Here is a 23,067-nt window from a genome sequence, read left to right on the forward strand (position 1 = left end):
CTTGCAAGACAGGTCTGCTAGTCATGAATTCACTCCATTTCTGTTTGACAGAAAGTCTTCATTTCTCCTTCATTTGGGGGGTACAATTTTCCAAGATATCGAGTTCTAGGTTGGTAGGGTTTTCCTTTCAGTGCTTTAAATATTTCACTCCACTCTCTTCCTGTTTACATGGTTTCTGACATGAAATCCACTGTGACTCTTATCCTTGTTCTTCTTTACGTAAGGTGTTTTTCCCCCTCCAGCTTCTTTCAAGGTTTTTCTCTGTCTTAGGTTTTCTGATGTTTGAATACAATATGTGTAGGTTTAAATGTTTTGATATTTACACCTACTGCTTGGCATTTTCTGAATTTCCCACATCTGTGGTTTGATTATCTGACTGAATTTTGGAAAGTTCTTGGCCATTACTACTTGAAATATTTCTTCTTCATTCTCTCTTCTCCCTCTGATATTCCAATTATGCACATGTTATTCCTCTCAAAATTATCCCACAATTCTTGGATTGTGTTCTGTTCTGGGTTTTGGTTTGTGCCTTTGCTTTTTCTTTTTCTTTTTATTGGGGTATAGTTGTTTTACAATGTTGTGTTAGTTTCTACTATACAGTGAAGTGAATCAGCCATATGTATACATATATCTCCTCTTTTTTGGATTTCCTTCCCATTTAGGTCACCACAGAGCACTACACAGAGTTCCCTGTGCTATACAGCAGGTTCTAATTAGTCATCTATTTTATACATATTAGTGTATATGTGTCAATCCCAATCTCCTGACTCATCCCACCCCTGCCTTTGCTTTTTCATTCTTTTTTTTTTTCTTTTGCATTTCATTTTGGGAAGTTTCTTTTGAAATGTCTTCAAGTTTACTGGCTCCTTACTTGACTGTGTCCAATCTATGGATGAACCCATCAAAGGGCTTCTTTATTTTTGTCACTGTATTTTTTTTAATTTCTAGCATCTTTTTAATTCTTTCTTAGCGTTTCCATCTCTCTGTTTACAGTGTCGATCTGTTCTTCCATGCTGTCTACTTTTTCCAGTAGAGCCCTAAACATATCAATCATAGTTATTTTAAATTCCCTGTCTAATAATTCTCAAATCTCTGTCATAGCTGAGTCCAGTTCTGATGCTTACTTTGTCTCTTCAGACTGTGTTTTTTTCTTGCCTAACTTTTTTTGAAAGCTGGACACCATGTACAGACAGGGTACAGAAACTGAGGTAAATAGGCCTTTAGTACGAGGTTTTATGGTAATCTGGCAGATCTCAGCTGTAACTCTCTGTATTCTCCTGTCTTTCCAGATTTTGCTGTAGCTGTTTGCCCTGCAACCTTAATTCTCTGATGGGTCGAGAATAGTTGTTGTTCAGTTTGCTCAGCTTTATTTCTTGTTGCAAATATGGGAGTGATGACTCCCAAGTTCTTTATATATCAGAGCCAAAACTGGAAGTCTCTCATATCCTTCTTACTGAAGTACGTTGTTTAGCAGCTCAGCAAGAGTGTGTAAGTGGTAAACTCTCCTTTGTCTTAAAATGTTTTTATTTTCCTTTGTTATTAAATGATCATTTATCTGAGGATATATCAATTGTTATTATCTCTTAACATTTGAAGACATTTTCTATTGTCTTCTGACTTCTACTGGTGCTTTAAAAAGTATCCTGTCAATCTAAAAGTTATACTTTCTCTCTGGTTGCTTTTAATTTTCTCTTGTCTTTGATGTTCTTCAATTTTACTATAGCTTTGCCTAGATGTGCATTTATTGTTATTCAACTTGTATGGGATTTAGTATGCTTCCTCAATCTAATGACGTGTCTTGCAACAGTTCTGTAAGTTCCTTAGCTGTTATTTTTTCGAATGTTGCCTCATCTCTGTTTTTTCTATTTACTTTTCCAGAGCAACTATTAGATGTATGTTGGACCTTCTCATGAAATAGTGTTTTATCTCTTACCCTCTCTTTCATATTTCCCAACTCTTTAGATTTCTATACTGCATTCCTGACAAATTCCTCAGCTCTGTCTCCCAAATCACTAATTTTCTATTCAGCTGTGTCTTACCCTGTTATTTAACCCATCAATTGAATTTTTAACTTTGATGACAAAATTTTTTATTTTTAGAGAATTTATTTGGTTCTTTTCCTAATCTGCTTATTCTTTTTTCATGTTGTTTTGTTCTTTTTTAATGTTTCTAGTCCTTTTTTCATCTCTTTAGTCATTTTATTGTTTCTTTCAGATTGCCTGGTATTTTAGGTTCTTGGAGTACTAATTTTCCTGGTTATATCTCCTGACTTGCCCTTCTGTGGTTTGCAATTTTTTAATTGTGAGCTCATCTTCAGTAATTAACATTAACTCTGTAGGCACATTGTACGCAATGGACTGTGAAAGTATCCAGATGAGAACTTTTCATGTGCTTCTGCTCGGCATCTCAAGAATTTCACTGACGTGAGCCCAGTTTTTATATTAATTTCTCTTCTTGGGTTTCTTGCAAGTAATATAAAGTGAGATGCAACACCTGTATGTGCCATAGTTGGATTTCAACTTGTCATAGGAAACTTTGGTTCTCCCCTGAATCTCATACAGAATCAAGTTTCCTTGCTGCTTCCCTCAGCCTACTGTTCATTTCATGGAAAGTATGGTCCTTCCAGGTTTCAAGTTTTTAGCAAGAGTTTCAGTTTCAACTCCCATATTACATAGGTCTAAGAGTGTATCTTCTGTCTTAACACCAGCATCAAAACTCCAGCCCCTGTTCACTAGGAACAATATCCTGGGCCGCTGGGACATTAGCTCATGCATATAGAATTCTGGCTCTGAGTTCCTTCTAAATTTCCAGTGCCAGAGGATTTCTCTCTCTTTATTTAAACCTCAAAGACATATATATATATATATATATATATATATATATATGTATTTAGGTATTTAGATATATTTTTTTTCATTGTTATACTTGATCCAGTATTTCTATTGTTTAAGATGGGATAGGTCAGACCTTGTTATTGGAACCAAAAATTCTATGGAGGTTTTCTTGGTTCTTGTCATTTACAAAATAATGTTTGCTCTTTTTTTTTTTTTTTTTTTGCTGTACCCGGGCCTCTCACTGTTGTGGCCTCTCCCTTTGCGGAGCACAGGCTCCAGATGCACAGGCTCAGCGGCCATGGCTCACGGGCCCAGCCACTCCGCGGCATGTGGGATCTTCCCGGACCGGGGCACAAACCCGTGTCCCCTGCATCGGCAGGCAGACTCTCAACCACTGCACCACCAGGGAAGCCCAATGTTTGCATTTTTTTAAAGAGCTTTGTGAATAGCCAAATTCCTTAAGCCAAACTTGTGGTGCACTCTCAAGACAAATAAGCTGTAGGACTGGAATTACCTATTCTGCTAGCGTTTTTGTCTTTCTTTATTGCAAGTATTGGTTAGCATTGTTTAGGGGGAAATATCTCTACCCAAAAATCAGTTTTCACATAGTACCTTTGGCTACATCTATTGCTGTTACTTAATGGCACACAGCACAGTACAGGTGGTCACTGACATGGCACATCTGTAAAAGTTTCTTGGATGAATGAATGAATAAATGAACGAAAGAACAGTCCAGCAAGGTGCCGGCAGCTCTTTGACAATTCGCTTGCAATCTTTAAACCCCACGTACACAGAATTTGCCTGTCATCTAAAAGAGTGGAACAGACAGGAAAAAAAAAAATGTAAACAAGTCAAAATAAAAATAAGAGATGAAGGAACATATGTATATGTATAACTGATTCACTTTGTTATAAAGCAGAAACTAACACACCATTGTAAAGCAATTATACCCCAATAAAGATGTTAAAAAAAAAAAACTTTAATGAAAACCATAAAAAAAAAATAAGAGATGAATTCCCAATTTGTTTCAGCTCTCACAGAATGTTAGAGCTAGAATGGGTCTCAAGGATGACCCAGGCTAATCCCCCACCCCAAATGCAGAAACCATGACCCAGGGAGAAGTGACTAGCCCAAGAGCCATTATGAAAGCCCAGCGGTCCATCCCATGCTTTTACACTATGGCAACTTGCTCAGTGTTCCCTCAAACATTCCCCAGTCTTGCAAAACAGGCATGATTTTTCTTGGGCAGAAAATTGGGCATCTTCAGGCAAGATCCTCAGAGCAAAGCTGAGATCCCACATAGTCCATGTAATTTTCACCCTTGGGTCACTTTGAGATGATGACAGTAGAAGGATAAGGGACAGTATGGCTGGTATTGAGGCACCCAGTACCTCTAGAGATCTAGGAAGCAAGAATTCCAGCATAAGACTTGTCATTATCTCATTTCAAAGGCAAGATGATATCCAAGTTAAATCTCGCTTAAGCATCTCAGTGTTCAGGATTCTAGCGCCTCTCATCCTGGGAAGAACTGGGTAGAGAATTCTTGCCCTTCTCCTGCCACTACCACTCTCTCCACCCTCCTCTAGCTCCTCTCATGGGCGCTGCCATGGACTGGAGAGAAGGTCAGCCCCAGACAGGGCAGGCAACGATTTCCAGGGATGCAGTGACATTGTCTGCACCTTGGCAATAGCCTACCAACACTCCAAGTCTCCTCACAGCAGCCAGAATAATCTTCTAATCCATATTGGATTAGATCCTGCTAGTCCTTGGATTAAAATCTTGCAGAGGCTTCTCCTTACTTTCACGATAAAACCCAAGCCCCTGGCCCTGGTCCGCAAGTCCCCTCACAGCTGTCCCCCACCACCTCCCTGACTGTACCACATACCACATACCATGCTTACCCACGGGACATCTTTTGGTTACTTTCCAGCCTCAGGTCTTCATTCAGGCTGTTCCTTCTGCCTGGGACACTGTTCCCACCACACTTCCCTATCTTGAGCTCAAAGGCACCATCCTCAGATAGACATTCCTGACCTCCCATCTAAATGAGGTCCCACTCTTTACTCTCAGCACACCCTGCTCTGTCTCTTCACAGCACCCATCATGTTCTGTAATTACTGGTAATGATAAACTGTTTTTACTGGCATAATTCTTTTGCTAAAATCTGTCTCCAGGGCTTCCCTGGTGGCGCAGTGGTTAAGAATCTGCCTGCCAATGCAGGGACACGGGTTCGAGCCCTGGTCCAGAAAGATCCCCCATGCCACGGAGCAACTAAGCCCGTGCACCACAACTACTGAGCCTGCGCTCTAGAGCCCGTGAGCCACAACTACTGAGCCCACGTACCACAACTACTGAAGCCCGTGTGCCTAGAGCCCGTGCTCCGCAACAAGAGAAGCCACTGCAATGAGAAGCCCACACACTGCAAGGAAGAGTAGCCCCCGCTCACCGCAACTGGAGAAAGCCTGCACGCAGCAACAAGGACCCAATGCAGCCAATAAATAAATAAATAAGTTTATTTAAAAAAAGAATCTGTCTCCATTGCTATTGGGTAAATTCTAGGAACCACATCTTTGTTGCTGCTGTGTCCTCAGCACTTAGCGCAGTACTTGGCACAGAGCAGGTACTCCATAAATATTTGCTGAATGAAATCAGTCACTCAGATGTCTACACCTGCAGGGGTCAGGGAGCTGACTCCAGAGAACTGTCTACACCCACAAAAGGCAGGAAGCAGGGAATGTGGCAGTCTTACTAGGTACATCATTTGGGGCATGTTACTTTAATCTGTCTCTGCCTCAGTTTCCTCATCTGCCACATGAAGATTATACTGCATATACTCTACCTCATAGGGTCGCTGGGACCAAGAATGCTATGTGAAAGGTTATCGGGGGGGTTTTTTGTTTGTTTTTTTTTTTCGCCGTACGCGGGCCTCTCACTGTTGTGGCCTCTCCCGTTACGGAGCACGGGCTCTGGACGCGCAGGCTCAGCGGCCATGGCTCACGGGCCCAGCCGCTCCGCGGCACGTGGGATCCTCCCGGACCGGGGCACGAACCCGTGTCCCCTGCATCGGCAGGCGGACTCTCAACCACTGCGCCACCAGGGAAGCCCCTAGGTAAGATTTTTAATCACCTCTCCTGAGCAAACTCTATTTTGTCTGCAGTGGAGGAGCCTGGCCCTGAGCACAGCCCTACGAGGGGAAGGGCAGAGAGAGAGAAGCACAGCTAGCACAGAGTAGAAGGGGACAGTCACTGCCCCGACTTCGGTTCATACCTCCAGAGACCACGTTGGTTTGCGGGCAGACACAGCACTTCCTAATTCACGCATAGCTCCCAGGGTGAGCCGACTGGACCCTCAGGGTGTAGGTGGGTAGGACACTGCCCGCCCAGAAGAATCGGTGGACAGCCTGACTATGCTGTAACTGTGGGTAACCCAGTGGCTACCAGCCTGGACTCTGGACCTGGCTTCCGACTTGGCTCCACACTTACTGTGCCCTGTGGCTGAGTCATTGCACTGATCTCACCAAGCCTCAGCCGTCCTGTCTGCACAGTGGGGATAATAGGAGCTCTGTGACTTTGTAATGAGATGGGGCTAGAAGCGTTCTCCTCAGAACAGAGCCAGGCCCATGGTAAGAAATGAATACACAGTCGCTACAACAATTACTACAGTAATGATTAGAACCCAGTGCGTTTATGAACTCAGACAAGAGGTAAGTCAGTGCAGGCTAAGTGGGTCAATGAAGGCCTCCCAGGGCAGGCAGGACTCCTGCTGGGGCTGGACTGCATAGATTTAGAAACAGACTGAAAGAATGTTCCATTCAGAGAAACTGTGAGCAGGAGTTTGGAGTGAGAACAACAACATCAAGAAAGTAATAATAACCGCAGTCCCTGCCACCCTGCATGCTCAGAGCCATCCCTGGGGTTCCCGTGCCCGCGCATACACACAGTCACGCACACGCACACCACACACATGCACACGCCAGCCCATCGTCTGTGGCCCCCTCGGACAGGAGGAGCCCAGCGCATGTGGAGTAGTGAGGGGTTAGGCCCGGCTTCAGCCAGAGCATCTTGTAGGCAAGCAGAGGGCTGTGGGAGTGGTGAAGGGTCATGCAGGAGATGAAGAGCTGGGATTGAGGCTTTGAGCAGTGGGAAACCACGAGGGGCTAGTATGTGAGGATGAGCTTCAGGAAGAGAAAGCCAACAGTGCAGCAGGGACAGGACAAGAGGCAGGAGCCCCACTGAAGGGTGCTTCCAGGAGAGCAGACTAGTCCAGGCTACAGACTCGGGGCCCTTCAGGGCACACTGCCCCCAAAGCAAAGCCAAACCTCCTCACCTCCACATTCCAGCCCTCTGGGGTTTAGGGTCCTCCTGCTTCTCCAGCCCCACTGTCTCTGACTTTCTTTCACTCAGCCCATATTCCAACCACCTAGACCGGCCTGCAGTTCCCTGCTGTACTTGCGCTCCTCCACGCCTTCATCCGTGCCGCTCCTTCTGCCTAGAGTGCCCTCTCCAACCAACTCTACCTTCTCCACAGAGCTGGATTCTGCCCATCCCTCAAGGCACAGCACAAGTGACACCTCCTCCAGGAAGCCTTCCCCCATTCTTAGCCTGGCACACCTGTCTCCTCACTCCCTTCTCTCCCTACCCTCTCTCCTGGAGCTCCCTGACGAAAGAAAGCATGTCCACCACCTCATCTTCTTCCCCACAGTCCCCAGCCCTTTTTCTGACTCAGGGAGGGTTCAAGCCATCTCTGATGACCAAGCTCAATCATGCTCAGAAACACAAACCAGCCCCTTCCCAGGAGGAGGACGCCCACAAGAGTAGGCAATGCTCAGCCCCAGGCCCACCAGCCTGGAGAAATGCCACCGTTCAGAGGGCAAAGCAGCTTATGAGAGCAGGAGGCATTTCTGGTGACTTCTCTGTTAGACAAGGGACAGGACTTCTCCCAGTTTAACCTTCCATGACCTTTGAACTTCCTGGGAGGTCAGCAGCACGTCCCCCTTCCCCAGCTGTCTTTCTGTCTCTGGCCCGATGGGAGGGAGGGCCCTGGGCCTGTTCCATTTTGCGTCCGTATTGATCTGTTGGCAGCAATGGGCTGGATAATTAGCCAGGAATTAGGGTTTCTATTACAGCCAGGAGGCTGCTCCAGCTGATTTATCACCTGAATAATTTACTGTGATTGAAAGGAAATTAAAATGAACTCCATTTGACAACTGTGAGCTTTTATGGGCTTTAGTGAAGGCTCAAAAGCCAGATTAATAGCCTAGTGTTGGTTAATAGTCTGCCGAGAGTAAATACGGCAGGCTGTGCTTGGTGGCGGCCTTCCTGGTGGCCAGAGGAGGGACCAGCTCCTGCCAGGAGCTCAGCACCCACCACAGCGTCAATGCGACTTTTACTGAAACAGATGCCACTGCTTGAAACACACGCACACATACCACCCACCGTTGTTTCCTTTTTTTTTTTTCTCTTCTCCTCCAAGGTGATTTTTACTCACTCCCCATGTAGGGAAAACAGAATTGCTTTTTCAATAACCATTTTGAAAAGGAAGTGTTTCATTGCCCCAGGAGTGTGTATATATTAACCCCTTCCACCCAGGGACAAGGGTTTACTAAGTTCCCACATAAAAGGGAGAAGCCTGGGACTTCCCTGGTGACGCAGTGGTTAAGAATCCGCCTGCCAATGCAGGGGACACGGGTTCAAGCCCTGGTCCAGGAAGATCCCACATGCCACAGAGCAACTAAGCCCGTGTGCCACAACTACTAAGCCTGCGCTCTAGAGCCTGCGAGCCACAACTACTGAGCCTGCATGTCACAACTACTGAAGCCCATGAGCCTAGAGCCCGTGCTCCGCAACAAGAGAAGCCACCGCAGTAAGAAGCCCACACACAGCAACGAAGAGTAGCCCCCACTCGCCACAACTAGAAAAAGCCCGAGCACAGCAATGAAGACCCAACGTAGCCAATAAATAAATAAAAAGGGAGAAGCCTGGGCCCACCCACGCAGGGCAGATCTTGGCAGGAAAAGCAGCCAGGTGAGGGTGGGCTCTGAGCTCGTGGAAGTGACAGGTGGGACTCCAGCCTGGCCCTGAAGAGGAATGTTCTTCCCTTGGGCAGTTAGGGGTGGGTGATTAAGGAGGACTTGACCACCCAAGCCTATGGCAAGAATCTGAGGGTTCTACAATGACCAGCGGACTCTAGCTGCAAAAGGCCAATTGTGAAAACCAGCCGGTCAGAAAACTGGCCCCTAGAATTGTTTGGGGACATGGAGGCCCATGTGACCATCTTGCACAAGATGGACAAAAGATCTTGAGGTCAGATTCCGGCTCTGCATCCTCGACGAGTCCCCTTTGGGCCTGAAAATGGGGAGAACAGTCTGGAAAAAAATGTCCCAATCTGTAAAATGGAGCTCACAAATCTTGCTTAACCTGTGTAGCAGGCATTTACATGGAGAGTCCGATGAGAGGATGGATGTGAAAGACCTTAGAAAACTGTACGGGATCACTGCCGCTATTGTTAGGCTATTGCTGTGCTGCTGTTGTCACCACCACAATTACTACTGTCCCAGATATGGCAACGGAGGTCCAGAGAAAAAGTGACATGACCCGCCGGGCAGAAGCCGGTCTCAAGTCAAACTCCCCCACCTCCAAGGCCGGCACATGATCTTTCTTCCCCACAAACTGCCACTAGACCTTGGAGACCAGATGTTCACAAATGGAAGAGAGGTCAGTATCAGCAGACAGAGCTCTGGGCCCCTTCCTGGCACTGCCGCCACGCACTCTGGGCTCAAAAGGCAAGGCCGCCAGCGGGCACGAGGGGCTCAAGGAACCCGTACCCTTGACGCTTCCCTTACCAGCCTGTGGCCCCTTGCTCGGCCGACATTCGTCCAAAGCGACTGGGAGTGGGGAGCAAGGGTATGTCATTCATAGTCCAGTGCCTGCGTGTGTGCCCGGCAGCCCCGTGGCCTCACCTCCCATCTCTCCTCATTACACCCCATTACGGGGAGGTGAAGCTGATTAACCAGAAAGCACTGAGTCAGTCATTATCCTATCGGAAGGCCCTGCCTCAGAACCCACACGGTCAGACAGGCCCTCGGCGTGTCCGCGTCGTTCTGAAGGACACCGCATGGCCAGACTGCTAGAAACAGAGTTTGTGATTCAGGTCTCCTCCCCTGAGGCCCATCTCTACATGGGCCTAATGACCTGTCCCCTAATGTCGCCTCCTCCATGACTTCTCCCTGTGCTCCCAGCAGAGGCAACATCTCCATTCATCAGGGTCCATAGAACCTTCTCCCTCACCTTGCAGCTTCTGAATCCATGTCACACTGCACCTGTGTGGCTGGAGGCTGAGCTGATGCCTGATTCATCCCGCCCTCCCTGCCCTGGGTGCCGGCACCGTGCCAGGCTCACAGCCAGCATGTAAGAAATACGTGGGATAAATGAGCATCTGAGCGTCTGAGCAAGTGAGTGAATGGATACCTGGATGGACTCCTGTCACATACGAAGCCCTATAGTCTGCCCAGGCTTCCAGGGCATTCCACGCTGGATGAACTATGACTAGACTCTGAGTTTCCATGAGAATCACATGAAACACAGGGAAACACAATCCCTAATACCTAATGTCTGAATTAAGTAAATAAGGGCTTAATAGAAATGCCAGAGGTTTTGTGCAGAGGTATGGCCCTCGCTTGCTGGGTGACCTCAGACAAACCCTATCCTTTCTCCGGACCTCTAGAAAATGAGGGGGCTGATAGCTTGCTTCTTTGGTCCCTGCTGGCTCTAAAATTCTGTAATATTGTCAAAGGTTTGCAGGTAACTTTTCTCCCAGATTCTGGAGGGAAATGTAGGCCTCATCCAAGGAAGGTTCCGGGTTGAGTTTCTTTTCTTTCTCCTCCTGGGTCAGATGGAATGTGGCTTCGGCCATCTCTCCGAAGGGCTCTGAGTGGGAGAGGCTGCCTGTGATGGAAACAGACTCCCTGAAGCCCAGGAACTAGAGCGTGTGAGATCAGCTCTTACCAGCACATATGACTATGTCATTCCCAGAGGAGGTGTCACTCGACTTGCAGGAGAAAGACTGAAATCCTGAGCACAGTCTACGAGACCAGGCCCAGCTCCCCAAAATCTCCTCCCACCCTCCCCAGCCCATTCCCTGAAGCCCAGCCACACTTTCTTTCCATTCCTCACTCCTGCCACATTCCCCCTGACCTCAGGATCTTTGCACTCGCTATTCCCTCTGCCAGGCATGTTCTCCCCACCACATCCCTTCGGGGCTCAGCATAAGCCATTGTGGCCTCCAGGCTGGCTCAGCATCTGCTTTATACCTTTAGAAAACCTCAGACATCCCCTCCTCAGCGCCTAGTACGTCTGTAATCCATGACCCTTTGAGTAATCCTTCTTTATTGTGATTCTTCTACACATCTGTAGGCTCCCTGAGGGCAGGTCCAAGCCTGTCTTGTTCACTCATGTACCTAGTGACTGGCTCCGTGCCTTGCACATAATAAACACTCATCAGTGTTTGTTAAGTGAATACATGGCTTGCTGGGTGGCCTTAGACAAGTCTCTTTACCTCTCTGGGCCTCAGTTTCCCCATCTGAAAACAAAGTAGCTAGATGGTCTGTGAGAGCCCTCATAGGAACTACACAGAGACAGCCAGACTATCATAGGATGGTGGTCCCTGAGGCCTTGCTCACTCCTCCCCATCCAAGGTCCCCTCCAGTACCTATTCTCTCCACAGGAGCCTGTGCTGCAGCCTATACTGTTTTGGGTGGCTCTTTGGGAAAACTTCAGAAGCATCATCTAATTAGCCTGTAGAGGAAGCTCAGCAGGCCAGTCCTCCCCACCAGGACCAGCCAGCAAGCGCTGGGGAAACTTACTACTCACAGGCCTCTGTGACTCACCCACGAAGTGGGAGCTCTCGGCAGGCAGGAGCCAAGTCTGAGCCGCCCGTGCCTGCGAGGTGTACAGCCCAAAGCCCGTCACAGATGGGGCACCAGGAAACAGTCTCCTGAATCGAATCTGGTACTGGAGGGACCTTATCCAGGCCCCAAGAGCCCCTCACTGGGCAGAGCCTTTCTGATTTCATCTCTGCAGCCACAGGCAGTGACTGCTTCTCGGCCCAGGTTAGAGCAGGGAGCTGCTCAGCAAGGGATCATCCCGCTTCCTTCCCTCTCTTGCAAATGACCCAGCTGCGAGTTTGTCCAATGAGACACTTCCTTATTTCCAGACTCTTGGCTTCAGTTCTAAAAGCATGACAGGACAACGTGACGAGAAGGCTGACAGTAGGGGACACACCAGTGTCATCATAACCTGGTTTATGGCCAGACGGTGCTTACATATTTCCACCTGCACCCTGACTGACAGGATGATGACCCAAGACCACCTCAAGTGGCCCAGAAGATCATTACACCACCCTGTGCAAAGAGCCCTGGGAAAAGACACCACCCCACAGCAGTGGCAGAGCAGCCAGACACGGCACAACCCCCCGCCGGCCAGAGAGAGGAGGCACCAGGGCAAGCAATTGAAGAAGCCCCAGACACACGCTCCAGACCTCGTGGGATGCTGCCACTGGCCAGGTTTGGCGGAGAACGAGAAGCCCGGCTCTGAGTAGAAGCTGGCACTCTCACCCACTCCCCACTGAATGCCTTTGGGTGGGTCACCCAGGCCTGCATGCGGGTGGCAGGTGTGGAGGCAGTGAGTCGGGGGCATACCTGCTCGGGCTTGATGGGCTCTGCGGTGGTGAAGATGTCCGAGTAGTGCTGCCTCTCAAACACGCGGTCCAGCACCTCCAGCTGCTGCTGCGTGAACAGGTCTCCCCGCATCTGCTTCCGGAGGAAATCTCTGCCCGTCAGTGAGTGACCGTTCGGCACAGGAGACTCCTGAATACCTTTGATGAGCATGAGAGAGGAGGGGTGAGTGCAGGTCACGCAAGCTGCTGGGGAAGACATGTCAGACCCTGGATTGGGAAGAGGGCCTAAGAGACCCACGAGCCCAGCTCCTCCCCTGATGAGAGAGGAAACAAACAGGGGCTCAGACGCGGGGGTCTTTGGCCAAGATTGCCCTGCTGGTTAGGCCAGAGCCAGCTTCCCACGGTCACAGGCCGGGCCCTGCATGAAGCATGCATCATTGTGTCTAATCCTCACAATGAACCCTATGTAGATGGCATTCTTTCCCCCATTTTTCAGATAAGAAAATTGAGGCCTAGAGAGATTAACTGATTTGCCTGAGGACTGGAGCTTGGGTTGACTCAGAGGCTTAACCACCAGGTGCTACTGCCTCTCCTGCTCTGAAGATCCCCTTGGAGGTATAGCTTTGTCCCAGAGCTGACGCCCTTCCCCAGGACAACTGCCACCACATCACGTGACCAGCCAACAAAACACTGTGTTAGGAAGGCTGTAAGGAAACAGATGCTCTCACACAATTCTGATGGGAGTCTACTGGTCACACACCTGTGATGGACAATTTGATAAAATCTATCAAGATCACAAATGCAAGTTCCCTTTGACAGAGCAATTGTACCTCTGGGAAATTGTTTTACAGTTAGACTTACACACATGGGAAGTAATATATATGCAAGGTTCTAGTAGCAAAAGACTGGAAACAACCCAAGAGTTTATTTGTAGGAGCTGGTTAAATAAGTTATGGTATGCTCACACAGTAGAGTACTGTATGGCAACAAAAAGGAAAGAGGATTCCATCTGTGAATTGATATGGAAAGATCTTCAAGATTCATCGTTAAATGAAAAATAAATAAACAAGATGCAGTACAGCACGTATAATATACAACGTTTTGGGCTTCCCTGGTGGTGCAGTGGTTAAGAATCCGCCTGCCAATGCAGGGGACCATGGGTTCGAGCCCTGGTCCCAGAAGATCCCACATGCCGCGGAGCAACTAGGCTCATGTGCCACAACTACTGAGCCTGTGCTCTAGAGTCTGCGAGCCACAACTACTGAGCCCATGTGCTGCAACTACTGAAGCCCGTGCACCCTAGAGCCCATGCTCCGCAACAAGAGAAGCCATGGCAATGAGAAGGCCATGCACCGCAACAAAGAGTAGCCCGCGCGCAGCAATGAAGACCCAACGCAGCCAAAAATAAGTAAATAAAATAAATAAATTTATCAAAAAATATATATACAACGTTTTGTGTAAAAAAGAAAGAAAATAAGACTTTACACACATTGTGTGTGTGTGTGTGTATACACACACACACACACACACACACACACACATATGGCTCTGGAAGGCAGCATGAGGAACATTTAGAGTGGTTACCCGGAGGTAGGAGCTAAATGGATGGAGGCAAAGGGGAGGGAGACTTTTCAAAGCATGCTTGTTTTGTTTTGTTTCGTTATAGAACTTTAAATGTATTGCCTATTCAACAAAATGTAAATCACTAAGAAAGCACAGGATTAAGTTCTCTATGGGTTCTGTATTGTTAGCTCTTCGCTGTGATGATGCCTACATTTCAAAGAAAATACTACGAATTATCAATTAAAAATTAAATGGTTGAAATATCCTTCGTGAGCTTTGGGCTTGAACCATTCAAAATGAGAGAAAACAAGGAGGATGAAAGAGTCCAGTGAGGAAATGGCCTGCAGGGCCATCATTCCCCAGGGCCCTCTGGGACCGAGTTGCTCACGCAGGGCTGCCCTGAGACACTGCTGGAAGCCAGGCCCGGAGGTGAGGCCTGCCTTTGCCATTGGGAAGCCCCCGTGGGAAACCAGCGTGTGTCAGATCTCTCCCGGGCAGGTGCCCTTACCCAAGGCCTTGCCCAATCCCCCTCCCACCCCCCACCCCGCCAGTCCACTGCCACCCCAGGCTTCATCCATCATGTCAAAACCCCACCCATGTGAGGAAGGAAGCTGAACCAAGGAGCTTGAAGCAATGGGATATTGTGTCCCTGAGACACTGCCCCAGGTTGGTGTTTCCCCAACTGTCCTACCCAGGGCAACTGCAATACAGGCTCTGACATTTGAACAAAGACACCAGCTTTGGGTGTTCACATGAGTGCTGGCCTTGCAGAGTTCCCCGTGGCAGCTGACAGCTCAGAGCACCCCAGCATCCTCGACAGGAAGGGCCTTTAGAGGTGGCTTGGGACGCCCCTGAGAAAATGGATCCCAGATCAATTTTGACCCAAGAGGATACCTAAGCTTGGCTGTAGACTGAATGACCAGACACCCCAATGTGTGGGCCAAGGAGGGAGCAGGTCTCTCTGATTGATGTCCCCCGGTCTAAAGCCTGAGGCCCTCCTCTGGAAGCCTGTGACACTGGCCTACCACGAGACAGGTCCCTGCTCCTGCCCACGGGACATCATCCTCAGAGACCCCTCTTTCGTCATGGCCTATATCCATGGGGATCATTCCCACAAGGGCACCAAGACTAGCAGGATGTGGGAGCTCATGGCCCAGCCTGTGTCTGCCCAGCAGTGTTCTCCCATTGGCTGGCATCCACCAAGTAGTCCATGCGTGCACAGGTACACACACACACACACACACACACACACACACACACGGGAAGGAGGCTCAGCTGGCTCCTCCTTGGCTATTGCTCTGGCCACTCATCCTGGCCCCAGTCACTCCTGCCAAAACTTGACCTTGGCCTGGGTCCCCAGTGCTCCCGCTGAGTCTCTCCCTGTCAGAGAGACCACGTCCACTTTAGGAGACTTTTCCCCGGTCACCAACTTCACTTATAGTCCCCAGCCCCCATCCTACCAGCCAGACCCTATTAAAGGCTCCTTCCTATCTGCCAGCTCCTGACGTCTCCTGCCAAGGCTTCTCCCTGCTGAGCCCCCTTGGGCAGTGCCTCCCACTCAGGCTGCCCCCTCAGACACTCCACATCTCTGCCCCTGGAGGAGGCCTCTCCCTGGCAGCCAGCCGGTCCTCACACTGATGTCTTCTCCCATGGGCTTCACAGGCTGGGCTCTGTGCACAGCTCAGAGCTCTAGAAAGGCAGAGCTATACCTCCACTGAGGAAGCTCTGAGGAGATGGCTTGGCTGAGGGCTCCTGTGGGCAAGGTCACTGTCCTGTCACCAGGGAGACCCTGGCACAGAGTTAAGGCTCAGGGCACATGCTGACTCAAGTGCATGCACTGGGGGTCCCTGGAGGACCAGCGCCCCCCCAGGACACCGCGCATTCTTCAGCACAGGCAGCCGCGCTGGGGCCTGCTCTGAGTCTCCCAGAAGGAAGGCTCACCGCGTCCCACTCTGGCCTTCCGACAGTCAGCCACAGCACCACGGGCGGAGCCCGGGAGAGTGTCCAGGCTGTCGTGGTGACCCAGAGACTCGGAATGGAGGACTGTGAGCTGGGAAGAGGCACCTCTCCAAGCATTCGGCCCAATCCTGACCCCTCTGACTGCTCCCGCCTGCCAGCACCTGCACCTGCTTTCTCTCCTCGGGAAGGAGGTGAAGTCTACCTGCCACTTTGCACAGAAAGTCTGTCATTTCCTTAAGAAGGCCTGGGGCACTCCTAAATATACGATCATTTATTCATTCATTTAACAGATATTGATAAAGAGTTTACTCTGCACCAGGTAATATTTTTAAAAAACCAAACACAAAACAGAGGATACACCAATGACCAAGACAGGCCCCTCTTTGCAAACTAGAAAGGGCAGCTCACTTTAGTCAAGTGCTCACACAAACAGATATGATTACAAACTGTGATAAGTAGGAAAAGGGCCTAGAAATATATTCAAATGGCCATGTGTAATGACCTCACGGGGAGGAGTCAGGGAAGTCGCCCAAAGCGGAGTCATGCTCGAACTGAGAGCAGAGGACAAGATGTCAGCAGGGCAAAGTGGGGGATGGGATAGAGGGGGTGTGCCAGGCAGAGGAGATGAAAGGGACAGAGGGAGTGGGAGGAAGAGACCCCAGGAGACTCTGGAGAGGCAGGCGGGGGTCCTGTCAGGCAGCCACAGAGGCCACAATAGCCACGGAGGTCATCTGAGCCTCGCTGGGGGGAGGGGGGCCACGGAAGGGGGCTGGGGAGGCAATCGCCCTCCACATTTCTCAGTCCCAGGGCCTGAACTGCTAGTTCCTGTAGATCAGGCTGTGCTTTCTAAGCCCTGCTCCCAAGGTCTGGAAAGACTAGGAACTGGCAAGATGAATTTACATTTGTGCACATTTGGAGGTGATGCCCGGAGTCAGCCTGTCAGCCACAGGTGATCCACAGAGCCCATATGGAAGGTAAATCACTCCTCATTGGCGTGGGCCCTGTTGCCAGGACAAACACTAATCATGCGCACGCATGCCACCTCCTCTAGGGTGTCTTCCTTCATGCCTCAGTCACTGCTCCACCTGACCACTTTCTCCCTCATCTTAGGAGTCAAGCCCCTGGGCTCTTCACTCTCACACAGCACTATCAGCTACCTTGGGGAGAAACACCACAATTAATTCATCTCTGTCTCCTCCACAGAGAACATCTGTGGAATAAACAAATTAGTAATACCACCTTCACTCCGCAGGTCTGGCCTGTAAATGTCACAGTCCCTCCATTTGACCCATTCATTCATTCGTTTGTTCATTCTTCTCTCAACCAACCTTAGAGAGCAGGCGTTGGGCTAACGCTGGGCACAGAGTGATGAGCTGGCCCAGCCCTGTCCTCATGGAGTTACATCCAGTGGAAGAGGCAAATGTTAACTGAAAAATAATCAGACCAGTAAAGGTGGAAGTGTCAACCAAGACAAATATTCTGACAAAAAGGCTCATGGTTCTCAAAGGCCAGGGACATGGCTGACCCATCTCTGGGTACCGCAGACAGTGGGTGAGCATGAGTGAAACAGATTACATGCAAAGAGACGGCTACAAAAGTGAACACCAGAAAATCACACCCTGCACAAGGACAGGTCTGAACCTCCAGGCCTCCAATGGACGCTTCCATAGCGTTTCTCATCCACAAAGGTGCTGCCTCACTTCAATGGAGAATGTGATCTTGGAGACAGGCTCCAGAAGCACTCAGACCCATTGAATTCCAGGAAGAAAAATCTGAACTCACAATGTGAATGGTATGCTTAAATATATGGACAGACATGGGCAAAAGTACAAAGGTATACAGGGGGCATGGTATCTTTAAATCTTTTTTTCTACTCCAAATCAAATAATATGTAATAGACCCAGTGCTGGGCTTAGTCAACCATGGCTCGTAGAATTAACATTCTGGAAGCTAGCTTCAGGGGAGCAAGGGGCAGGAAGCTCCATCTCGGGGAGCAGAGAAATGCTGGCTTTAAATTTCAGGTTAAACCAATGTTATTCACAACCTGGCTTTGAAGCTAAAAGCTTTACACAATCGGGTCTGGTCACGCAAAGAGGGAGGAAGCAAAATAGCCTCAGATTCCCATCTGTCAAGAGAAAGCTGTCTCCTGTGTGTCTTAAAAGATCATAAACCCATTGCGTTTTCTTCAGACCACAGCAGATTCAGGGGTTTTGCATTTTTCTTGGAGGGTTCTGGTTTGTTTCTTTAAAAATCATCATGTACTTTATGTCTGCAGATGCTCCCTGGGAAGAAAGAAAATAAAAACAAACAGGAATCTCCATAATTTCTTCTGGCATCATGGCCTTTGGGATGCAGCCCCAGCTGGCGGCTCCAGAGCCCAGGAAAGGAGGCTGGAGCTACTGGGTCAGTCTCTGGCCTTTCTCAGAGTCCCATTTCCCTGCAGAGCCCAGCCCAAGCCAGAGCCCTGACACAGCCTCCTTTATCCTCACAGTTGCTCCTCAGCATGGCAGGGCAGTGGCAGGGCCCAGTGGGAAAAGGGTTGGGAGCCAGCAGACCTGGGTTCTAGCCCCAGCTCTGCCCTTACTTGCTGTGTGAGCCCAGACAGGTTCCTCTCCCTCTCTGGGCCTCACATGCCCCATCAATAAACTAAGGAGGCTGAGTCAGTTGTTTCTAACCATTTTCTCCTCCAAAAGCCACCGAGATTTTGTCAACTAAATAGTATTAAATGAGCATTAACCTATTTTTCCATTTTGGTTGTTTGTGCAGTCTTTGCAGGGGACACCCCCCAATATTCATTCTACCCCTAAATGATGGCCAAACCAACCCAGGAGATCCCATTCTCTTTGCTAATACTTACTTTAAGAATGGACATGTGAGGAGAGGGGGCCCTTGGAGGGGGCTTCCAGGAGAAAGTCAGAGACAGGAGAAATCTTTTTTTCTTCACTGGGCTGCATTCACCCTTAATCTTTTTGAAATTGTGAAAATAACGCCCGTGCCCCACCCTTACCCCAGGCTCTGAGGTCTTCTCCCGGTCTGGCTGGCAGTGCTCCAAGGAGGCTGACTTCCAGCCAGTTTGCTGCTTCTGGACTCTGGCACCCACCATGCTCACAGCCCTGCCTCCCCCAGTGAAGACAGGGACAGACCCAGGTCTTGGTGGGTCATCTGCCACAGGAGTCTAGAGCCAGGGAGGTTGGGAACATTGAACTGGTGTGACCTGGGGCATTTCCAGCTAGGGTCAGGTGAGTCCAGGGAGCTTGGGGTTGGTCTTCTCAGATCGCTGCCATGGCTAATTCTTAAAGCAATCCATAAAGCAGAGACCAACCAAATTCAGACCATGCTAACTTGCAGCTTTAAGAAACTGTTTCTGATGCAATGGAAGCTTGCTGAGGGCAGTAGTGGCTCCAGAATTTTCTCCATAGGAGGTGATAGGCATGACTATGGGTTACAAAAGTGGTGGGGGTGAGGGTAGACAGGGTACTTGTTCTGGGGCTACATCAGCAAAATGCCCTGCATACATACCACTGAAAGTGAGAGAGCATCATCTGTCCCTAGCTAAGAATATAGGGGTAGTGACAGAGATGATGGGGAACACAGGCTCTCCAAGCCCCACGATCTCCCACTGGATAGAACACTGCTCCGTGCCAGGGCTGAGCCAAGTTATTTTCGCATCCTTAAATTTCATTGATCCTCAGAACATCTGGGTGAGATGTGTATTCTTAGCCCATTTTACAGATGAGAAAACTGAGGCTCAGAGAGGATGAGTAACTGAGATCACTCAGGTGGGACTTGGACCTCAGTCTCTTGTCTGCAGATCCAGTGCTCTCTCCACTTCCCTTTACTCCTCAGGTCAGCTACTAAGACTAAAGCCCTCTGTTTTCTCATCTGTAAACTGGGAACAATGGTAAGCAGGACCATCTCTAGGGCTTTTATAAGGATTAAATGAGATAATTCCTGTGACACACTTAGCACAAAGTTAGTGTCCAAACACCATAAGCTATTGTCATCATCATTTACATCAGGAAAATCCTTCCAAGGCTGTCCTATGACAAAGCCCAAGCCTCCCAGGCCTCCATGACCTGCCCCTCCAGTCAAGGTCACCCCTCTAGTCACCCCCAAACACCATCCCAGTAAGCTACTCCTCATTCCCCAAGTGTCCCTGATGCCACTCCCTGACACCACTGTTTTTTCCATTCCCTCTGCTGACTCATCTTTTACCCCTGCCCATCAAAGCCTCAGCCTCTCTGAAGCACAAGGCTCAATTAATCACCCTATCTTCTAGGTCTCCTCAGCAAGTTGCATGGGCCACCACTATTACCCTGGATTTCACTCCTCACAACCCACCCTGTGAGGTCCATCCTCTTGGAATCCCCATTTTATTGCTGAGGAAAGTGGAAGAGATAATAAGTAACTTGTTCAAGGTCACAGCACAGCAAGGTCACATGGTAGAGCACTGGCACACCTTTTAACACGTCTTAAGAGTCAAGCTGAGCACCGTGATGGATGTGATACAGCATACTAGGGAGGTTCAAATCCTCACTCTGTCTCTTACAAGCCTATGATATTTGAGAAACTTCTTTAACCTCTCTAATCCTCAGTTTTCTCATCCATAAAATGGAACAATACATAATGATACATGGGATCAATGAAAGAATTGAATGAGGATATATGTAAAATGCTTAGCATAGTACCTGGCACGTAGTTAGTACTCAATAAACCTGAGCTGTTTCTAGGATTATCCCAGTCATACCTTGTTTTATTGAGCTTTGCAGATAATTGCATTTTTTACAAATTGAAGGTTTGTGGCAACCCTGCATCAACAAGTCTATTGGTGCCATTTTCCAACAGCATTTGTTCGCTTTGTGTCTCTGTGTCACATTTTGGTCATTCTCATGATAGTTCAAACCCTCTACCAGCAAAAAGATTATGACTCACTGAAGGCTTAGATGACAGTGAGCATTTTTAGCAATAAAGTATTTTTTAATTAAGGTACATACATCATCTTTAGAAATAGTGCTATTGCAGAATTAACAGACTACAGTATAGGGTAAACATAACTTTTATATGCACTGGGAAGCCAAAAACTGTGTATGACTCCATTTATTGCGATAGTTGATTTACTGGGGTGGTGTGGAACCAAATCCGAAACTTCTCCAAGGTATGCCTGTACTTCCTCCCTTCCCTGCTAAGAGTATAAGCTCTCTGAGGACAAAGCCCATGTCTGGCTAACCTCAAACAAGGGAGATGCTAATCAATGTTTGTTGACTGAATGAGTGACCTGGGAAGACTTGAGGGGTTGCAGGTCCGAATGGTTCAGGGGAACTCAGTAATAGGATAGTGTCTGGCATCATCAGACAACTCCGGAGAAAACCTTTGGAAGTGACCTCCATTATATCAGTGATCCCAGAGGAGAAAGAGTGAAGCAACTAAGAGTTTATGTTCTACATTCTAAGAAAGAGCTGAGGCAATTCACAAAATTTTTAACAAGAGGATGATAAACTACCAAAATTCAGTTGAGCGCTAAGCTTCCTGGTGACACACACCAAAAGGAAAACACAGCAAGTCTCATAGTGCTCAGAGTCCAACAACAACAACAAAATGCCATTAATTCTTCTACACAATTCACAGGGCTTCTCTTCTCTGCATGGTGTTTTGAATGATTAGGGTAACTCAGAGATGACTAACAACACAGAGGTGGGTCCTGGAGGAGGAAACATCAGAGCCAGACCTCAGATAAGGGGAAGGGACAAGGTGCTGGGATAAGGGGAAAGGATTCCAGGCCCAGACAACTAACTTCAGTCGCAACATTTCTAGAGCATCTATGTGAGCCAGGCCCTGTGCTGGGGATCAGGGTGGCAGGGCTGGAAAGGTCCCACGGCAGCCCAGAACCAAACTCGATGTTCCAGGTGATTTTATAAATGCCATCCTAAACCGGGGCAGCACGCTGAGAAAAATCAGAACGGCATGGAGGAAAATTCCATTGGAACGACCATTATTCAGCCATTAGTTTCGCTCAATCTTTCTTCTCGGGAAGGAAAACGCAAAATTGTAAAATTGCCGAATACGTTCAGGTTCGACCAGAGTGAATCTGATTGTGCCGTGTGTTACCCAATGAGTCATAGGCTGTCAGTGAGGGAAAGACCCCAAAGGACTGATGATTCTACACTCAGAAACGGCAAAGGGATTTGTTTGGGGCCGGAAGGCAGGTCCAAGGTGAGCTGAGCCTAGGAACACATGAGGCCCCTGATTCCTGTTCCAAGCCTCATGGATCCATTCATTCCTGAGCAGCATGCACCAGACTCCTGCTGAGTGTTTGGTCCTGCACTTGGCACCTGAGCTAGAGAGCTAAGTTCTAACCCCTGTCTTCAAGTGGGGGACGCAGACAAGTGAAAAGTTCCAATGCAGTAATGGTAAGCCGCCCCAAGAGCCAAAGGCAGAAGCAAACCTGAGAAGCAGAGGCAGCCGTGGGAACAAAACGGTAGTAGCCACTCCTTATACAGAGCTTACTCTGTGCCAGGCACTATTTTAAGCAACTTATCTGTTTAATCCTCACAACAACCCAGTGATGTCGAGTCTGTTATTGCCCCCTCCCATTTTGCAGATGAGGAAACTGAGGCACAGGGAGCACAGGGAGCACCTTGCCCAAGGTCACACAGCTAAGAGATGGACAAGCTGGGATCCAAACCCAAGCAATCTGGCTCCAGAGACTGCTCCCACCCCTACACTAAACCACTCCACTTAATCCAGACTGGGAGCAGGGGTGATCCAGAAAAGCCCCCTGGAAAAGATGAAGCCCAAGTCTTAGGGATGAGTAGGAAGGAGTTAGCCAAAGAAAGGGGCAGGCAAGAAGTGCATTCCAACCAGAGGGCACAGCACATGCAAAGGTCTGGAGGCACAAAAAAGCCTGGTGCACCAGGGAATGGCTATAAGTCAGTAGGTTTAGAGGGCAGGAACTGGGGGGAAGGGGAGGGAGTAAAGTGTGCAAGGCTCTTTCCTCCCCATTTAGCGGCCTGGTACTATTATCTATTATCCAGAGCCTAAC

The 23,067-nt window shown here is 48.7% G+C and overlaps 1 protein-coding gene across 1 annotated transcript in view; it reads right to left on the bottom strand.

Moving 5' to 3' along the window:
* PAX5 (paired box 5) overlaps positions 1–23,067 on the bottom strand; it is a 176,844-nt gene that overhangs the window by 107,936 nt on the left and 45,841 nt on the right. The window contains exon 6 of the mRNA XM_065878360.1: positions 12,529–12,704. Within this exon, the coding sequence (XP_065734432.1) occupies positions 12,529–12,704 (176 nt within the window). The remainder of the gene's footprint in view (positions 1–12,528; positions 12,705–23,067) is intronic.

The sequence above is a fragment of the Phocoena phocoena genome, chromosome 6, assembly GCF_963924675.1.
Source record: "Phocoena phocoena chromosome 6, mPhoPho1.1, whole genome shotgun sequence".
Classification (NCBI taxonomy): Eukaryota; Metazoa; Chordata; class Mammalia; order Artiodactyla; family Phocoenidae; genus Phocoena; species Phocoena phocoena.